The following is a 19,438-nucleotide window of genomic DNA, read 5'->3' as shown; positions in this document are numbered from 1 at the left end:
GTTTTGTGTTCATAAATGGGATTGGGAACAGGAAGGCACAGGAATCAAGTAGGTGTCATCTCAGACACAGGTGTGGCACCCCACCAACATTCTGCGGCACCGGAAAAAAAAAAAAACAGTGCCGTCACTCCCAAGTCCCCAGTTGGTGGCGGCAATTGGCATGCTTTCTTGGTGAGTGGGCATGCACTTAGGAGTGTCAATGGGTCGGGTTTGACCCGGACCGGACCCGTATCATACCCTGTAGGGTTATATGGTGGTGATAATCTAGAAGGTTCGATTAAAATCTGGGTCAGACCCGAAGGGTCCGATTAATATATTAAAACAGGTATGATTTGAGAAATTTCATACCAGACTCATGCCCGACTCGAGTTTAGACTAAGATCAGTAATTTTTCAATGTAAAAAAGATAAAACATATTATTTTATGGCTAAAGTCCGAGTTGGTTCATGGAATCCTTATAGGATTCGGGTATGGTTTCTCTTATAGTGAGTCTGATTAGACTAAGGTACGGACACAATACTATCATTTCAAATCAGGTTTGGGTTTGTTTTTACCTAGATCTGATTCAAACCCGACTTGTTGACAACCTTACATGCACTTCTCCAGTGTAGATCGGGACTGGTTCAAGTTAGGGTGTCAATGGGTCGGGTTTGGTTCAGATTCAGGTGGAACCAGACCAAGACCCGATTGGAGATGATAGTATTGGTTCCAGACTCGGGTCTAATCGGGATCACCATAAAAGAAATCATACCTGGATCCTGTAAGGATTATACGAACCATACATGGTAAAATAATATTTTTTTGTCTTTTTCGCATTGAAAAATTGCGATTCTTAGTTGGAACTCGAGTTGGGTCCGGGTCTGGTATAAAATTTTACAAACCATACCTGGCTCCATATATTAATCGACGAGTCCGACCCAGATTCTAATCGGGCCTTCTTATTTATCGCAAAACCCTCACCCTATAGGGTTTGGTAGGGTCGGGTCTGTGTCCGAGTTTGAGTCAAGCCCAACCCATTGGCATCTCTAGCTCAAGTCCGGACCAATGTAACCCATGTTACGTGACCGATATGGATACACATGGAGTCCATGCCAGATTCAGCCTTTAAACCTGATTTGAGATCCCCAAAACGTCGATAGAGCTGTCAAAGGGTCGGATTTTTATCCGACATCTGATCCAATCTGGCATTTTTTTTAGTCCGATTTGGTAAACCAAAACAATATATTCCAATTAGAATTGGATGGGAATATAGTTTTGATTGTTTTTTTGGTTACCAAATCGGACAGATATCCGAATCTAATTACATGTAAAAAACTGGCTTTTTACCATTCGAATCTGAATCTGGATTCAAATCCGCTAAGCGGACATCATTAGTCAGATATGGTATGAGCCACATATGACCCGAATTTGAACCCTTTACATCTCTAATGAAGGATTTCTTGCCCCAAGGGTCGGGTCGAGTGGGATCAGAGATCCTTGATTTGAAATCCAGACTCCTAAAATAACGAGTTCAAATCATATGCCGGTTCTGTGAATTGGGATATTAAAACACATTGTAAGACATGAATGCGTGATTCTCATGAAAAGTAGTGAGGCGTTTGTTACTTACCGAAAGAAGGGAAGTAGATGTCACATGAAAAGCCCCCTCAGCTGGGAAAATGCTTTCCGACGGGAAAGGGTGAGATGTCACTCTGGCATTTTGTATGAAAGATGGCAAGTAAGAGTTTCTCTTTGGTATGAAAAGTACTTAAAACAAATCTTATTTTATATCTGATAAATCAATAAATAAATATGATAAAAAGGAGAAGCATGTGCATCCATAATGTTTCTCGTTTATAGCATCTTTCAAACGACATGTTTATCATGTGTTTCTTGAATGAAATTATAATTTTATTTTTGGTATTTGTGATTTTCTCTCAAAAAAAAGAATGTAACATTTACATGGCATTAATATAATTTTTTTTCACATATTAAGAGTTCCAAATAAGAAAGATTAACTCTCTCTCCCTCCTTTTTTGACCATTAAGTTGTGATTACAGTTTTCAACTACAAGTACAGTGACAAATATGGCGAGATTTTCATAAATCTCATGATAATATCGTGGGAAATTACCTAAAAGTTAAAAACAATAATTTCTGGTGATAATTTTCAAATATCATGATTTTTCATCAAGACATAAATATCGCGATTTAAACAAGATATTTACGTTTTTAATGGCTATTTATCTTGTGTTTCTTGAATGAAATTATAACTTTTTTTTGGGTATTAGTGATTTTCTCTCAAAAAAAGAATGTAATACTTACAAGGCATTAATGTAATTTTTTCACATATTAAGAGTTACCTTTCCAAATAAGAAAGGTTAACTCTCTTTCTCTCCCTCCTTTTTTGACCATTAAGTTGTGATTACATTTTTCAACTACAAGCATAGCCACAAATATCGTGGGGTTTTCATAAATCTCATGATAATATCGTGAGAAATTACCTAAAATTAAAAACAATAATTTCTCATGATATTTTTAAAATATCATGATTTTTCATCAAGACATAAATATCATAATTTAAACACAATATTTACGTTTTTAATGGCTATTTATCATGTGTTTCTTGAATGAAATTATATTTTTTGGTGGGTATTCGTGATTTTCTCTCCAAAAAAAAAATGTAAAACGTACATGGCACGTACATGGCATTAATATATATTTTTTTCACATATTAAGAGTTACCTTTCCAAATAAGAAAGGTTAACTCTCTCTCTCTCTCCCTCCTTTTTTGACCATTAAGTTGTGATTACATTTTCCAACTTCATGCATAGTGACAAAATATGGCAGGATTTTTATAAATTCTCATGATAATATCGTGAGAAATTACCTAAAAGTTAAAAACAACAATTTCTCATGATATTTTTAAAATATCATGATTTTTCATCAAGACATAAATATCAAGATTTAAACATGATATTTATGTTTTTAACGACTATTTATCATAAAAAAAGCATGTGGTTTTTATTTTTAAATACTTTTTATTTATATTGTCTTATAAAAATTTAATTTTTTTACATTTTAATTTATTTTTTATTGCTGATATTTTGCCAAAAAAACATGAGATTTAAAAAAAAAAATCAATTTCTCTTGAATTTTTGACTGCCGATATTTTGCCGTTTTTTTAACTTTTGTCGATATGACTACAAGTGGTATAAAACGCATTGTTGCTTTAATATTTTTCATATACATTTTTAACAAAAAATAGGATTAATAACATGGTATATTAGTCACGTGCTAGACTTATGATTTTGTGGGCTTCAATCTTTCTTTGTCCGCATCTCAGCCTCGATCTTGCGGGGCACCATCTGAAGCCAAAATTATGGACCACCTCTTTCATGAGAAAGCAACCTTACCAACTAGATGGTGCACGTGAAAGTGAAATTACCTTGCTTAGATTTATGAATAGGAATGTTTTGGCACGACCTACTTTGGATTTTGACCACCGACCAAGCTCATATTGTCAACCTGCACCAAAGCTCAACGTTTGGTACCACCTACTTGAATCGAAGTACCAGCCAGTCCTTTTCCTACATCAGCCAAAAATAGGAAATCTTTCAAGTGGAGCCTGCTTTTTTTGAATTTATAACCCGAAGAAACCGCGGCCGGCATGAAGACCTGGTCATGCTGGCTCAGCCTGCCGTACTTACGGTCGTCGTGCCGGCGGCATAAAACTCTGAGGCCAGGACCCTTGCCCTCGGGGCTTATGCTATGCATTGGCTTGCACAGAGGATGACGCCATGAGAATCGAATCTTGAATGCCCGTCTAGCAGCCAAGGCCTCACCCCACTGTACCAACCCCTTGGGCAAGTGGTGCCTGCTTAGTAAAGATTAATTGGAATTGTCAGGATAACAAGTAGTTAACAGTATTTTAATACTTCCTGTTTTGATCTCTTAATTATACAAATTGGTTAATATTTGGTATTACCAAGAGTATCAAACTATTGGTAGAAAGTTATTGATGCAAGTATTATCTAGATTGTTTCAAGAGGTTTACATAAGAAAATGCTGAATTGACATCCCTTTTTCTTTCTTTCTCACATGGATGAAATCATGAAACAAACGTCCAGCATCATGGTGGAAAAGTGCTATGCTGGCACCAATGGGGCATAAATTTTCCCACTACCTTCTTCTTTTTATACTTAGATTCATTCGTAACCCCCCCAAGTGAAAAAATCAGGTGCAATATGATTGCACAAAAAATTGTGCATTAAGCACCTGATCACCCTCCATCTTGGGGATAGGGCGGTGCTTAATGCACAATTTTTTGTGCAATCACATTGCACCCAATCCAGACTCCCCCCAACAGGAAACAACTTTGATCAGAAGGCAGAGCTGACATAAATTTTTACAAATTTGTCTTCCTTTTCATGAAAGGCTCTTCCCTTCTTTGAGAATGAAACAAATGGACTTTTAGTGTTTTTTTTTGGTGGTATTCAAACTCGTGGCTCCTCAATTATGATAGTGCAACCTGTTGGAATTGTGTCTCAAAATTGTTCATTTATCGATCTTATATCATGTTTGACTTGATTAAGCCACCTAGTTAGACTAAGCTTATGGTCATGCTTGATTCGACTTTGACTTTCTAAACTAGATGATAGATGTATTGATTAGCGACCATTAGGGTTTTAAATGAGTTTGATCGTTGAATTTTTATTCATAACTATAATATCTGACATTTTTTTTTGACTTTTGTAGCTTCTGAAAAATGAAAATATAGATGGATTTTCGTGTAATTGTTGTGTCTAGTTACGTTCTTACAATTTTTTCGAGAAGAACGGTCTTAGTTTCATTGAAATCAAAGTTAAAATGATTTCGGAGCACGTTCGTTAAGTTTTGGGGTATTTTGGTTATTTTTAGATTATTTTGATGGCATTTTCATCCCGAAAGAAATAGTTGTCCAACTCTGAGTTGACCGGGTCAGTCAACTGCGTGAGGAGATATATTCGATATTTTTTGAATTAGTTCAACAACATTATTAAGCACCCAACTCGCTTGAAACTCAACCCCAACACATTGAGCAATGTTTCAAAATGCTAAACACATCAGCAACCAATTTTCCAATAATTTAAAAACATTCTAAACATGATCCTAAGCATATTATTCCACAAAAGCACATCCAAACATTTAAAACATGTTTTTTCATAAAAATCACTATAAAACTACTTCCAGTCCTAGCATGTTCACTACTTACGAAATGATAAATCAAGCACCTACCTTGAATCGCTATATCCGACAGGTATAGGTCCACTAAACGCATTATACGCAACTCGCACACACTAACATGGACTCCGACAACCACACACAAGAACAAGAGAGTTATACACACTGAAACACAACCCTAGACACAAACTGAGGTACCTCCGAACACCGCTCTAACTGCAATAACTCCAATAATGGTGCAGCTCAACCACAAGGTGATAGTGAAGCCGGTGGGTCGTCCACCAAAAGAGGGAAAATGTGTGAGTGTATAGAGAGAGAGAGCATAAAAGAGGAAAAAAAGAAACTCGTCTCCCTCTTGAGATTAAATAAACTCTCACAAAAACCAGGGTATGGGTCTGGGCAAAACTGGATCCAAGTGATCCAGATTTGGTTGGGTTCCAAGCACAAAGGGGCGTGGGCTCCTAGTTAACCCATTAGTTGGGTTAACTAGGTCTCCACCTAGTTGACCTAACCAAAAGGTAAACCTAACAAAAAGCAAAACATTCATGTGGCAAGGTCCAGCTGACCCTGGCAGGTCTAACCTTCTGGGGTTGGTTGAGATGACCAGCAGAGGTACCTTAAAAAGAAAAAAGTGTTAATTTAGCCCAAATCTAACTCTTTCCTCAAAACAAAAAAGATTTTAAGGGTCCGCAGTTCAACCTTCTTAAGCATTTTAAAGAAATGAAATACTTGAGTTGGAATGCAACTCAACACATGTTTAAATAACATGGCATGAGCAGGCTTACAAAGGTAATTTCCTTGCCTTTCTTGGAGTTTTGAGTACATTTTATCCTGAGTTTTGGAGCATAGAGTGGGTTCCATGAAAGGTATAGAAACCTGATACAGAATCAAAGACGTAGCAGCATTCAAAAATTAGCTTGCTTGAATCATGTTTTTTTTTCATAAAAAATATGTTTTTTTTAACCCTTGAATATTTATGCAAATTTTAGACCATTGATTTTGAAATGTAAATTTTCAACAATAGCATGTTTCATTTAGCTTCGTGCCCATTTACATTTCCAGTCTCTCTCTCTCTGGTGCAAGTTGTTTTGATCCAATCCGGCCTCATGGACCCAAAATAGTAGTGGGGATTAGCTATTGGATCATATCTTTTCGATGAAAAAAGATGATTTTATAACCCAAAAAATTATCACACATTGCAGGTCATTGAGTTTTAAAGATTTATACAAACCTGCCTGTGTATCATAATTGACTGCTTTAAAAGTCAATTCTCACTAAACAGAATACGTAGATCACATTTGCAAGGTTGGTTTAATGAAAGAACAAATAAAAAAACTAAAATGAAGAAGGGCGTTTGTACTTAATGGCAATAGTAGTCAATGAAGTTCCATATATATATATATATAGTCTTCAACTCAACATACTCAAGTTCTTTATAATTTTTAGAAGTCTTTCATAAGTATACCCCTCCCTCTCTCTCTCTCTCTCTCTCTCTCTCTCTCTCTATATATATATATATATATATATATATATATATATATATATATATATATATATATATATAAAGTGGTAGCTGCGTAACCCTTGGGTGTGCAGCTACCAGCGCAAACAGTGACAGTCCATTGCAATCTTGATGGACGGTAAAAAAATGCAAAAAAGATGTTAAAATGTATTTTTTTTGCATTTTAGACCCTTTAGCGATGGTTTTAACCTTCGCTAAAGGTCCCAGCAAAAAATGAGACCTTTAGACGTGGTCAAAATACTGTCATTAAAGGTCCCAACCAAAAATTGGGCCTTTAGTGACAGTATTTTGACCCTCACTAAATGTCTCATTTTCGCTGGGACCTTTAGCGGTGGTTTTGCCTTTAGAGATGGTCAAAACCATCACTAAAGGGTCTAAAACGTGGAAAAAAGTGCATTTTAGCATCTTTTTTTGAATTTTTTTGGCCATCCATCAAGACTGCAATGGACGGCCAGCAAAGTCCCGTGGGTAGTTGCGCAGCTACCACTCACACTCTCTATATATATAGGGAAATGAAAACCTAAAAATGGGCACAATACTAAATAAAACATGATATTTGATTTATGATATTTTTTTTCAAAATTACAACCCCATAGATGTGTTAAGTACGATTGATTTACTAAAAATTAATGAATCATACATTTTGGATGAAAATAATAGTATTTGGAGCCTCGAAGTATAAAAATTGTAGGCCATTGATTTTTAAAATCTTATAAAAACCTATCCATGCATTGAAATCAAATGCTCTAAAAAGTGATTCCTATAAAACAAGCATATGGATCACATTTGCATTGTCCAAATTTCAAAAAAGAAGAGAAAAACGCCTGAAATCAAATACCATGCTTCATTTTACACCATGCCCATTTTTTAGGTTTTCATATATATATATATATATATATATATATATATATATATATATATATATATAAGCCGCATGCGATCGATGCTTAGCATTAAGCATCACATATTTTGCTCTACTACGCACCTGCAATAACAAAGACTGTCGACCAAAGACAGACACAGGCAGGGGGCTTCGCCCCGCCCTGCCTGACGAAAGGAGACCACGACAGGGGGTAAAGAACCCTCCCTCTGTCGGCAGAAGAACCACTCAGGTAGGGGCTTCACCCTCCCTGCCCGACGAGAAAAGACAACAGCTGGGAGGCAGAGCTCCTGTCGGCCAGAGAAACAAAGTATACAGGCGGCGGAGGAGATCCGCCCCCTACCGACTAAAAGAACCAAGGACAGGGGGCTCTGCCCCTCGCCGACCGAATGAAAACAAAGAAGGAACGGAGGAGGGGCCGAACTTCTCTCTCGTAACCCAAGCAGTAGGGGCAAAGCCCCTACCGGCCAAAAGGAACGAGGTAGGGGTCCAAAGTCCCTGTCTCATTCTTTTGTCACATGCGGCAAGGGGTGTCTCCCCTGCCGACCTGTCAGAAAAACTGGCGGGGGCTTTAGCCTTTGCCGGCCGGCCATGGTTTGCCAAAAAAGAAGAACGACAGGCCTCTGCCGATCGACAGAAAAGAAAGTGGCAGAGAAGAAGAAAAAGACAGAGGAGAAAGAGAGAGGGGGTGAGAGGTTACCTAAAAAGGGGTCGGCGAGAGGGAGAGCACTGACGTCAGGTGCAGGCGATAGGTGAGGTGAGTGAGGGTTCGACTATGAGAGTCGAACTAGGGAGAGGGTTCAGGGGTTCGATCGAAGAGGGGGTGGCCGACGGTCAGTGGTCGTCGGTGGCAGCAGAGAAGAAAGAGACGATGGTGGTGTTTGGAGGGGTGATAGGTGGCTTCATTGTGTGTGATAATGGTGATGGTGTACATAGACTTCACTGAGCGACTTCACGACGCTGTCCTTCATGACCCTCGTCGGAGTGGCGGAGACGAAGCATCGGAAGCCAGAGGGCTTGGTCCTGAGAGCGGAGAGGGAAGGGGTGGAGAAGGAGAGGGAGGCGATCTCCAGTGTGCAGACGGTGGTGGTCACGGTGGTGTCGTGGCTCTGACCGATTGGCAAATGGGGAAGAAAGGAAGACGCTGCTCCGACGATGCCACAGATGGGGAAAGGCAAAAGCGAAGAGGGAGGAGGTGGCGCCGCAGACAGGGCTCTCGGCGGCGGCACACAACTGCGAGAGAGATAGAGTGAGGGAAGGAGTAGGTGAAGGAGAGAACTCGGCCGACCGCTACGTGCGGGAGATGAAATAGAAAGGAGCTCGCATTAGGGTTTTACGTGTGGGTTTATCGAAACATAGCGACAAATTAGCAATGGCATAGCGACTAAAAATTTTTATAACTCATCTATTGTGAAGTTGCGATGGAGTGTGAGGCAGAATGTTTTCGTTGCTAATTAGCGATGGATTTTGAGATGAAATTTCTTCATCGCTAATTCCGCAACTAATTCTAATTTTAGGGACGACTAGTTTTCTCTAGGTAATCCATCGCAAATTTGCGATGAATTATTTTCGTCGCTAATTAACTATTTTCTTGTAGTGCATTCTCATTCACTTCATCTACTAATTCTTGCCATTTGTTCACCAATGACTCCACTATGTTTGCATGACTAAGAAAGGTCAAAAATGATATGGTATATTATCAAAATGAAGTAGCACAAGCCAATAATTGGGTTGCAACTAGGGATGGCAGTGGACCGAGCGGGGACAAGCTCTTCACCTTTGCTTTGTCTCAAAATTTTGTGCTTTGTCCTTGCACGGGTTTTGATTCTTACCTTCATTCTTGATACATTCTTGGTTTCATGTCCACCATCCCTTGTTTCATTGTCATTCCTAGTTAGAACCTTGCTTAAAGGGTACTAACGTACCTTGATACCTCCTTGAGGCTGCGACGTGCACAGCGCGATGATCCTCGCCCTCGAGAAAAGCATCATTACTCGGACAAGAGCCGCTTGACCACCTCTACTTTCCCACCTGTGCATGCCCAAAGCAGCTCGCTGCTTCCGTTTGAGTTCACTACTCTACCCACATGCAAGGGAAACCCTCAGATAGGGTCAACAATTGTTGGTCCATCGATGGATGCTGCCCTGTAAAACCCCCTCCGGCGAAGTCACCGGAGGGGATAAACATTAAAAAAAAAAGTTAAGGAAACAATGGTTTCCCCAAAGGAGAAACCGCGTTACGAGAGGGGGTGAAGATAAACCTCACCCCCCAAAATTCGCGGAGGGTGAGGCTTATCCTCACCCTGCGTGAGGGCTATAAAAGCCCTCACGCAGCCCCCTCCACCGCATCTCAACGAGCGACAGAGAGAAAGAGGGAGCGACAGAGAGTGGGAGAGGGAGGAGACCGGCGATGGCGACGACAGTGGTAAGGTGAGCACCTTCCTCCCCTTCTCCTTCTTCATCTTCTTCTTCGTTCTTCTTTTCTATTCTGAGCAAATAGGGGAGGGGGGGGGGCAGCCATTGTTATCGGCAAGTTGCAGGAAAACAAAAAAATTATTTTGATGAGAGAGAGAGAGGGGGGTCGACTGGCTCCGGCGACCTGCCGACGCCGATGGCCAGCCCCGGCAGTTGGCCCATGCTCAGATGGGTGCAGAGGAGAGGGTCGGCAGGGGCTGACCCCTCTGCACCTGGGTATCGGAAGGGGCTCAACCCCTTTCGCTCTTTTTAAAAGGGACCGGGTCGGTCCAAAGTCAACCCGACCCAAACCGGGTCGGTCTGGGCGCGACCCAGATCAAACTCGATGGTCTGGGTCGCACCCAGACCGAGCCTTTATTCAAAAAACAAAAAAAAGGGCTGGTTTGGCCTGGGTGCGACCCAGACCGAATCGGGTCGGTTCGGGTTGCACCCCGACTGAACCAAGATAGGTTGAAAAAAAAAATGAGTGGGTTGGGTGAACCGGTTCAGACCAAACCGGTTTAGTAGAACTAGTTTAAGTAGAACTGGTTCAGGTAGACTCGGGTCTGAGCTGAACCGGGTTGAAGAAACCCGAGTCAGGTCGAACTGGTTCAATCTAACTAGATCCAGGTTCTCGGTTTGGATCCAGTTTGGTTTGGACCTTTTCTGGATCCAGACTGAATGTTCCAGATTGGTTTGGATTAGTCCTAGATCTATATTAGAAATGAATATGGATCAGTTCAAACGAAAGTCTCGTATGGTACCGAAATCTAAAATTTACCAATATATCCATTTGGATACTTGAGATCCATTTTAGTAAAATGAATATAACTTTGCACTCCAAACTCTAAATCGAGTGAGGTTTGATGCGTTGGACTCGTGTTGTAAAGAGAAATCTACTGGTTTATTTATTTCAGTAAAAATAATGATACAAAAATCGAGGTTTCTTGAATAAATTCGAGAAAGGGTATTTTGGTAAGAAGTGTTGCGATTTAATGTGAATATAATATATTATGACCAGATCACACTGATAGAATTCATGAGGCATGATTTCAGAGAAAGCACATGATTCACCGTTAAGGTAAGGGATGTTATAAGTAACTTTAGATGTGAATAAACCTTTTTCACATTGCTTGTTATTCTAGTGTTATAGGTATTATTTGATTAACATGATAGTTTTGAGTGAGACCATGACATGCATAAATTTCATGCTTGACATTATGGGTTAAATTATATACATGTTCATCGTGATATGCTTGTTAATTGTGATATGCCATGCATGATAGGAAGAATTTGAATTATGATTGCATGTTTATATGATCGTTAAATATCATGCATTGTGATGAGACCATGCTTAGATTAGAGACTCATTTAGTTCATTCATGTTGTATGAATGAATGTTTTGAGTTCAGCATGTATGACCTCTTAAATCCTGAAAGTGGCGACCTGTGAAAAGGGTTACCTGGTTCGCGGTTATAGTGCAATCACCACGGAGAGTGGGCCGCAGGTGATTTAACGATGTAGAGACACTACATCATTACATGCTAAGTGAGAGAGGTGTGAGTCCTAAGATCATCATGAGATTAAGAATGAGATTTTGTAATCAGTCACAACATCACTCGTGAGAAAACGAGTGCATTATGAATTTGAGAATGTAGTTCAATGTGTGAACTTAGTTACGACTTAGGGTTACACTCACACTAGGTTTGGGAATCTGGATGACCAAGGATGGGTCATAACCATTATGGTTAGGATGTAGCATGAACCATACCGAGATCGAGAGCTTGACCTCCCGGCTAGCTACCGGTGGGGTCCTCGTGGTGGTTCACTGCAGTTCCTGGTGGTCTGAGGACCACTGGGAGTGTATGATTCATTGTCTGACCAACATGTAGAATTTGGGTGTTCTACGGAGTTGCTACGCCCATAGACGGCTATGACCGGTATAGCCAACCTAGTGATAGTTGCGTGAGAGAGAGTATTCAAAATTGATAATGAGGGTAATTAAAATATACAAAATGTATGGTGTATCGAAAACTAAACTAAGATTAGGGGCTTAGAGCCCACTACAATTGTATGTTAATTATCCATTTACTTGTAAATATTTTTTACTGGGTTGTAGACTCACTCCCATTTTTGTAAATTACAACTGTAGGTTCCAGATATTAGAACAGTTAGCTTGTGAGCAACTTTTCTTCTTCAACAGAGCATTTGGTATATTTTTTTTTCTTGTCATTGAATAAGATGTATTTGCTTTCTTTTGTTATGAATGATGAACAATTGTAAGGAAAAAGTTTATGAAAATAAAATGAAAATTTTTTTTAGCCACGTTTTTTTGTGTGTAAACTTTGTACTCTTTCTTTCTGGGAAGTAATACAAACCAAACTTGGACTCCTGAGGTTCCAGTTTGGGGTATTACATGCCCCTTATCTGCAACTGACTAATCACAACGTAAGTTGTATGACACATGGCAACCCAGCAGAACCACTTATATAAAGAGAAGTGCCATGCATATCAAGGATGGGGTTGCCTGAGAAACGAATTCTGGGGATGACATGGGCCCTTCTTCTTCTTGACTTTTGTGAATAACAACAACCATTGCTCTTTCTCATTAAAATACAAAAGGAAAGAACTGAACGCATTAGGCCTTTTTTTTAGGTAGGTCTCGTTTGGCCGTATAGTTTAAAGTGTTTTATGATAGATCTAAATCGTTAGATGTGTTTATGGATTTATTAGAAATGACTTTTAGATCATGTTTTTTGGACGAAAAAATGTATTTTTATGAGCAAGAAAAATTTGATGCTTTATAATCATTGATTTTTGGATTATTAGAAAAACATGTATACAAGTCAGATTCCGGCCACCAAAAGCCCGTTCTCACTTAAGCAAAACATATAGATCATATCTATGATGTTAATGTGAGAAAAAAAAATACTAAAGACCTAAGGAGTGCTTTACTCAAAAGAAAATAATGGAAAGAAATCATTGGTGAGCAACACCTACCCATTGAATTTTGTAATGAAAAATAATACAAATGGACTGTAATGGGCAGATTGTTGACTCTTCTAAGTCGTAATTTTTAAGTGGTGAGCACTTTGTCGGTGACTTCTCCAAATTTAGATTTTTGTAATAAAAAACAGTTTATCTCATAGTGACAATAGACCCTGTCAAACGCTGGGTGAGATTACCAATCTCACCCACCCTCTGAGGGTCCCACTTGTTTGTGGTTGTAAACCCGGGGTGAGATTGCAGCGTTTGACTGTCATTGTCACCAATGGGGGCTCCACTGGATTGGTAGGAGTTTTAGTGCACGTCACCATTTGTTCGGTCGTTGCAAGTTCAAAACCCAACGGTATGCTGTGTAACTGGTGGGGATCTGCCTAATCCCCCAGCTTGACTTTCAAAAACAAAACATATCAGCCATCGTTTCAAAATCTTACGATTTTTGCCATTAGACCCTTTAGCGATGGTTTTGGCCTTCGCTAAAGGTCCCAGCAAAAAATGAGACCTTTAGACGTGGTCAAAATACTGTCATTAAAGGTCCCAACCAAAATTTGGGCCTGTAGCGACAGTATTTTGACCGCCACTAAATGTCCCATTTTTCACTGGGACCTTTAGTGGTGGTTTTGCCTTTAGAGATGGTCAAAACCATCGCTAAAGGGTCTAAAATGTGAAAAAGGGGCATTTTGGCATCTTTTTTTGAATTTTTTTGGCCATCCATCAAGACTGCAATGGACAGCCAGCTGAGTCCCGTAGGTAGCTGTGCAGCTACCACTCACACACTCTCTCTTTATATATAGGGCAATGAAAACCTAAAAAGGGCACAAAACTAAATGAAACATGCATGATATTTGATTTCTGATATTTTTTTCAAAATTGCAACCCCATAGATGTGTTAAGTATGATTGATTTACTAAAAATTAATGAATCAGTTGAAAATAATAGTATTTGGAGCCTCCAAGTATGAAAATTGTAGGCCATTGATGTTTGAAATCTTATAAAAAACCTATCCATGCATTGGAATCAAATGTTCGAAGAAGTGATTCCTATAAAACAAGCATATGGATCACATTTGCATCGTCAAAATTTAACAAGAAAAAAGAAAAACCACCTGAAATCAAATACCATGCTTCATTTTACACCATGCCCATTTTTTAGGTTTCCATTTTACTATATATATATATAGGAAAATAAGTCCGTGCTAAACCAATTTGGTGCTAAACGGCATGCTAAATGGGTTTTTCGGGATTCTCCGAGTGCTATTTATTGGGTTATGGCTCCATAAATGTGTTGGGCATGGTCGATTTACTAAGAATCCATACCTGGATCATGTGTTTTTGATGGAAAAAAATGATGTTTAGAGCCTAAAAAATTTACAAAGATTTTGGACCGTTGTTTTTTTGAACTATATAAATACCCACCAATGTGTTGGAATCAAACACTTCAAGAGCTGATCCCTTTAAAATCAAGTGCATAGATCACATCTCTACGGTCAGAATTTAAAAATAAAATAAAAAAACCCGAAAAAAACTCATTTAGCACGGGGTTATATTTATGAAAGAGTTTCTAAAATAAAAACCTTGAGCATGATGGAGAATCATTTGTACATGGCTGGCAATAAAGAATATTCAACTGCACGTTGAGTTGGAGACCTACTGTGCACGCGTAATGCGAAATATCCAATTGCCAAGCTAAATGATAAAAGCATTCAGCTACTTGCCACATTTGGTCCGGTTTACCTGGCAGAATGAATGAACATATAAATGCCATTTAATCCATAGTCACAAAATCTCGTTATGGGCTTTTCTCGGCAATGATAAGTTTGAGAAAATCTTCGGAAAATATCTGTGTATTTAAATTTTAAAAACAAGTAGCATAAAATAAAAATGATAAAAATGTAAATTTTGTGTGAATAAGATGACAATATCACGGATAAAACACGATATTTCAAATTAGGTGCTAGTTTGAAAATATCATGTTTATTCAGGATTTCACCAGTTTTTTAAAGTGTTGCAGGATAAAATCATGAGACTCTGAAACAATGGCCGATATTTATGACTATGAGATAAACTGCTTTTTATAACAAAAATCCTACTTAGGAGAGGTCACTGACAAAGTGCTCACCACTTTAAACTCCTTAGAAGAGTCACCAATCTGCACATTATTGTCCATTTGAATTATTTTTCATTAGGTGGTGCTCTTCAATGTTTTCTCCATTATTTTCTTTTGTATTTAATGAGAGAGAGAGAGAGAGAGAGAGAGAGAGAGAGAGAGAGAGAGAGCAACCAGAAAAGTCAAGAGGTAGGGTCTGCATCATCCCCAGAATCCGTTTTACTGGTAGAGGCTTCAGGCAACCCTATCCGCAAAAGCGTCTCGTCTCTTTATATAAAGTGTTCGGATGGCTTGTCATGTGTCATACAACTTACGTTGTGATTATCAGGGGAATCGATCGATGGGCCAACAATTGCTGACCCCTTCTGAGGGTTATCTCTTGAATGTAGGTGGAGGAGTGAACTCAAACGGGAGGAGCGAGCTGCTTTGGGCATGCACAAATGGGGAAGTTGAGGTGGCCAAGCGGCTCTTGTCTGACTATCGTAATGCTGCTTCTCTCGAGGGCGAGGATCGTCTCGTCGTGCACGCCGCAGCTTCAGGGGGGCATCACGGTACGTTAGTACCCTTGCAAGCTACTAGCTTGTGCTGCTTCGTTTTGATAATTTGCAGTATCATGCATTTCTGACGTATCTTAATCACGCAGACGTAGTGGAGGAGTTGGTGAACAGATGGCCAGAATTAGTAGACGAAGTGAATGAGAATAGCCTTACGCCTCTCCATGTAGCTGCAACCCACGGGCACACCAAGGTCATTGGGAAGATTCTTGACGTTAAACTTGACGCGATTGCAAATTTGACAGAGAGTGGCGAGACCATCCTCCATTTAATGGCAAAGCATGGTCAATACGATACCTTTAGGCGCGTGTTCATGAGATATTGCATACCCAGACTTGCCAGGATGAAGGATAACGACGGGAACACAATTTTACATCTCAGTGTTCTGAAAGGATGCAAACAAGTACTCCCTCTTTCACTCTCTCTTTATATATATAAAAGGTGGTATCTGCTTACCACTTTTCTAGCTAACCACCTTCAAGGGTTTTTCCCATGTATTACTTAAATCTGACCATGCAGAGGTGATCCGCACGGTTGATTTACTGAGAAACCACGATTGAATCACGTTTTCTTCATGAAAAACACGACGTTTTAAGCCTTAAATATTAAAAAAAATCTTACTATTGTTTTTTCAATCTTTATAAAAACCTACCTGTTATTTCGTTTTCATTCAAATGATTGCGCCACAAGAAGACCCACTTACTCCCCTTCTTATATAATCAGCATCGAGGAGTTCCCTAAGATCCTTTGACTGATTCAAACTGAAATCAGAGCTCTGCCACATGAGACTGCAGCATACAATTTACCAAACTTTCAAACATCTAAATATTCTTACTATTTTTACAAGGCTGAACACATCTATGAAGCTAATTTGGTCAAAATAACATTCCTTTATATATGAGTATTAACTAAGAGGTTACTTACCCATGAGGGTAGCCCCAGCTTTATTTGACCAATTTTAACCCACGGCTGAGATTAACATGGTCAATTTATTAGGAATGCAGTTTAGTTACGGTGGTTTCAATGTAAAAATATGAATTTTTCTAATAGCAAAATTTTGACGTAGTGTAGATCATTGAACTTTGGGGCCCTTAGGAAATCTGCCTGCAGAACATTATCGGACCATCTAAAACAAGTTTTTGACTGCATAATTCATATAGATCATATTCTTAGGGCTTGATCCACAAGAAAATATCAAGGGGCTGTTTCTACAACTGGGTATGCTACACTCAAAGTAGTCCAATATTTTTCACACACACACATATTTGCTACAGACAATTGTACCTACTATCAAACTCAGATTTCATGATGCAAGCTGTTCTGGCATAAAGCATGATCAAACCCTTGGATCTTGTTTTTTTACAATCTCTTAAGTTGGGAAAAATTACTGCCAATGATTTTTACATTGTCAAGAAAACCTGTGTAAAGGTCGGATTCCAATGACTAAAAGCAGGTTCTTAAAAAAATAGAATGTAGATCGCATCAACAAGATTTGATTTAACAATAGAAACAATAAAAAAAAACAATGGGCATTTTCTAATTAAATTGACTACAAGCACAATCATTCCGAGCAAACATTAACACTATATATATATATATATATATATATATATATATATATATATATATATATATATATATATATATATATATATATATATATATATATATCGAGAGAGAGAGAGAGAGAGAGAGAGAGAGAGAGAGGGAGGAATTGGTTCCTCCCAAATGTCTTTGTTTTTTTTTTGAAAGAAGGTTCCTCCCAACTGTCCATAAAACATGAGCAATAAGTTCCAAAATTAATGTCTTGAACCCGAGTCACAAATCTTTTTGAAGCAAAGTGAGAGATGGCCACGCCGTAGTTACAAATATATATCTTTTTCGGGGTTTTCAAGATATGGGAAATTTAAGATAATAAAAAAGATTTGTTTTAGGAAAATATTGAGAAAACTGTTGTACATTTACAGTTAAAGCATAAGAAACATAAAAAAAGATGAAAAGTAAACAAAAAGAACTCATAAATATTGCAATAGTTTCATGGCACTATAAAGGGGTGTGAGTTTCCTTTGATTTTATTATTATTTCCATGGCCTTTAATTTCACGTAATAAGACCGGAATCCTTTCAAAAGATAGCTGATGTTTGTGCCAATGTGCCATATGGGAGAAGGCTTGTTCTGACGAAAAGAAGAGAGCAGGCCCCGAAAAGATATTACCTGGATAGCCATATGTCATTCTAGATGCAAGTGTGCATGATGAAATCCTGCATATTCTTTTCCAACCATATGTATGATCATGACTGAGCTAGCAATCTAGGCCAAACAAAACTCCATTTGCCTTGCATTCCACGATGTTAATCATTCCCGAAGAAAAGGAAAAATGATCCTTTTTTTTTTCAATAACAGTTGATGGAGTTTATTCTTGATGAGAACTTGGTGCGTGTGAACACCGGGAACCGAGAAGGCCTGACTGCTCTTGATATCGCCATCAATTCGGATCTTGATGTGGCTGATGAAATGATCTCTACCCTCCAAAAAGCCAATGCCAAAACAAGACTGGAAATTCTTTTCCGTGGACCTCTTGAAGCTCCTGACAAAGAACTGCGTAACTCTCAGAACACAGTGGGCATAATCGCCGTTCTGATCGCAACTGTAACGTTCTCTGCAATGATGAACCCGCCAGGGGGTGTATACCAAGATGGTCCTCTGGCAGGAAGGGCCATCATGAGCAACACGAAGCACTTCAAGGCGTTTGTGGTGGTAAGCTTTGTGGCCTTGCTCATATCTTTTGCAGCAATCTTCATCCAGTTGATAGTCCAGTCCTTAAATAGGTCTGGTCTTATTTCTATATGGAGAATGACAAGCTTCCTCGTTATGATATCGGTGGCATGCATGTTCACAGATTACATTATTGCTACCTGGATGGTATTTTACCCTAGAAAGGACAGGAGTCTAATTCTGATTCCACTTTCAGCATTTGTCGTGGGGAATGCAGTGCTGGTCGCCTGGAAATACTTAACTTGGATATACAATCTGTGGATGAGAGAAAAAAGAAGAACGCAGCATTTTAGTTACAACAAATCGATCAATAAACTCCTCTCTCTTGTCAGTCACACAACATGCCCTGACGGAGGGTCATGTTAGACTGTACCGTCAAGGATAATGAATTCGAAGCCTCTTGCTTTCTAAGATCTCGTGGTCTAGTTTCTCTTTTAGTTGCAGGGACACCTAATCCGACCTGTGGGATCCACTGTACTGACACTTGCAATTGCAAACTCAATAAAAATTTCAATACCATCCATATATTCATGCGATAACTCATTGTCAATTATCCTATGATACATCCATTCATGGTTTGCAGTCATTTTTGTATGATGTTACGAATAATAACCTAACCAGTTAAAAGAGAATCATCAAAATGCTATGATGAAGAAAATATCAAATTTATCATGCAATATATGATGTCATACAATCACAAGAATTATGATGCATGCATTGATAACTTAATATTTTTATGTGCAAACTATTTATAACATGATACATTAATTTGAAGCATACTTTCATTATACAATTTCACATGGAAGTCATAATTAAATTGAAAGTAACTACATGCAAGCATGGATACAATCACATCAAACATTGCAATACATGAAAATCATTCATATAAAAAAAAATGTCAAACATGTACCTACAACAAACACACTTCAATATCTCGTTAACTA

General features: G+C 38.8%; 1 protein-coding gene across 1 annotated transcript; it reads left to right on the top strand.

Moving 5' to 3' along the window:
* The first annotated feature begins 15,505 nt into the window (after positions 1 to 15,505).
* Positions 15,506 to 18,787, top strand: LOC149822706 (uncharacterized). The gene is made up of 4 exons (XM_089980344.1): positions 15,506 to 15,716; positions 15,809 to 16,122; positions 18,123 to 18,476; positions 18,656 to 18,787. Exons 1-4 carry the CDS (start codon positions 15,506 to 15,508, stop codon positions 18,785 to 18,787), a joined length of 1,011 nt encoding a protein of 336 aa, XP_089836470.1.
* Positions 18,788 to 19,438: the final 651 nt, after the last annotated feature.

This window comes from Nuphar pumila, chromosome 11, assembly GCF_984573655.1.
Source record: "Nuphar pumila chromosome 11, dmNupPumi1.hap1.1, whole genome shotgun sequence".
NCBI classification, from domain to species: domain Eukaryota; kingdom Viridiplantae; phylum Streptophyta; class Magnoliopsida; order Nymphaeales; family Nymphaeaceae; genus Nuphar; species Nuphar pumila.
The sequence above is the reverse complement of the archived record's forward strand: the minus strand, read 5'-3'. Positions and strand labels throughout refer to the sequence as shown.

Coding starts and splice junctions, on each gene's coding strand:
- LOC149822706 (XM_089980344.1), top strand. CDS start 15,506: ATGGGCCAACAATTGCTGACCCCTTCTGAGGGTTATCTCTTGAATGTA. Junction 15,717..15,808: donor AGCTTCAGGGGGGCATCACG/GTACGTTAGTAC, acceptor TTAATCACGCAG/ACGTAGTGGAGGAGTTGGTG. Junction 16,123..18,122: donor TTCTGAAAGGATGCAAACAA/GTACTCCCTCTT, acceptor TTTCAATAACAG/TTGATGGAGTTTATTCTTGA.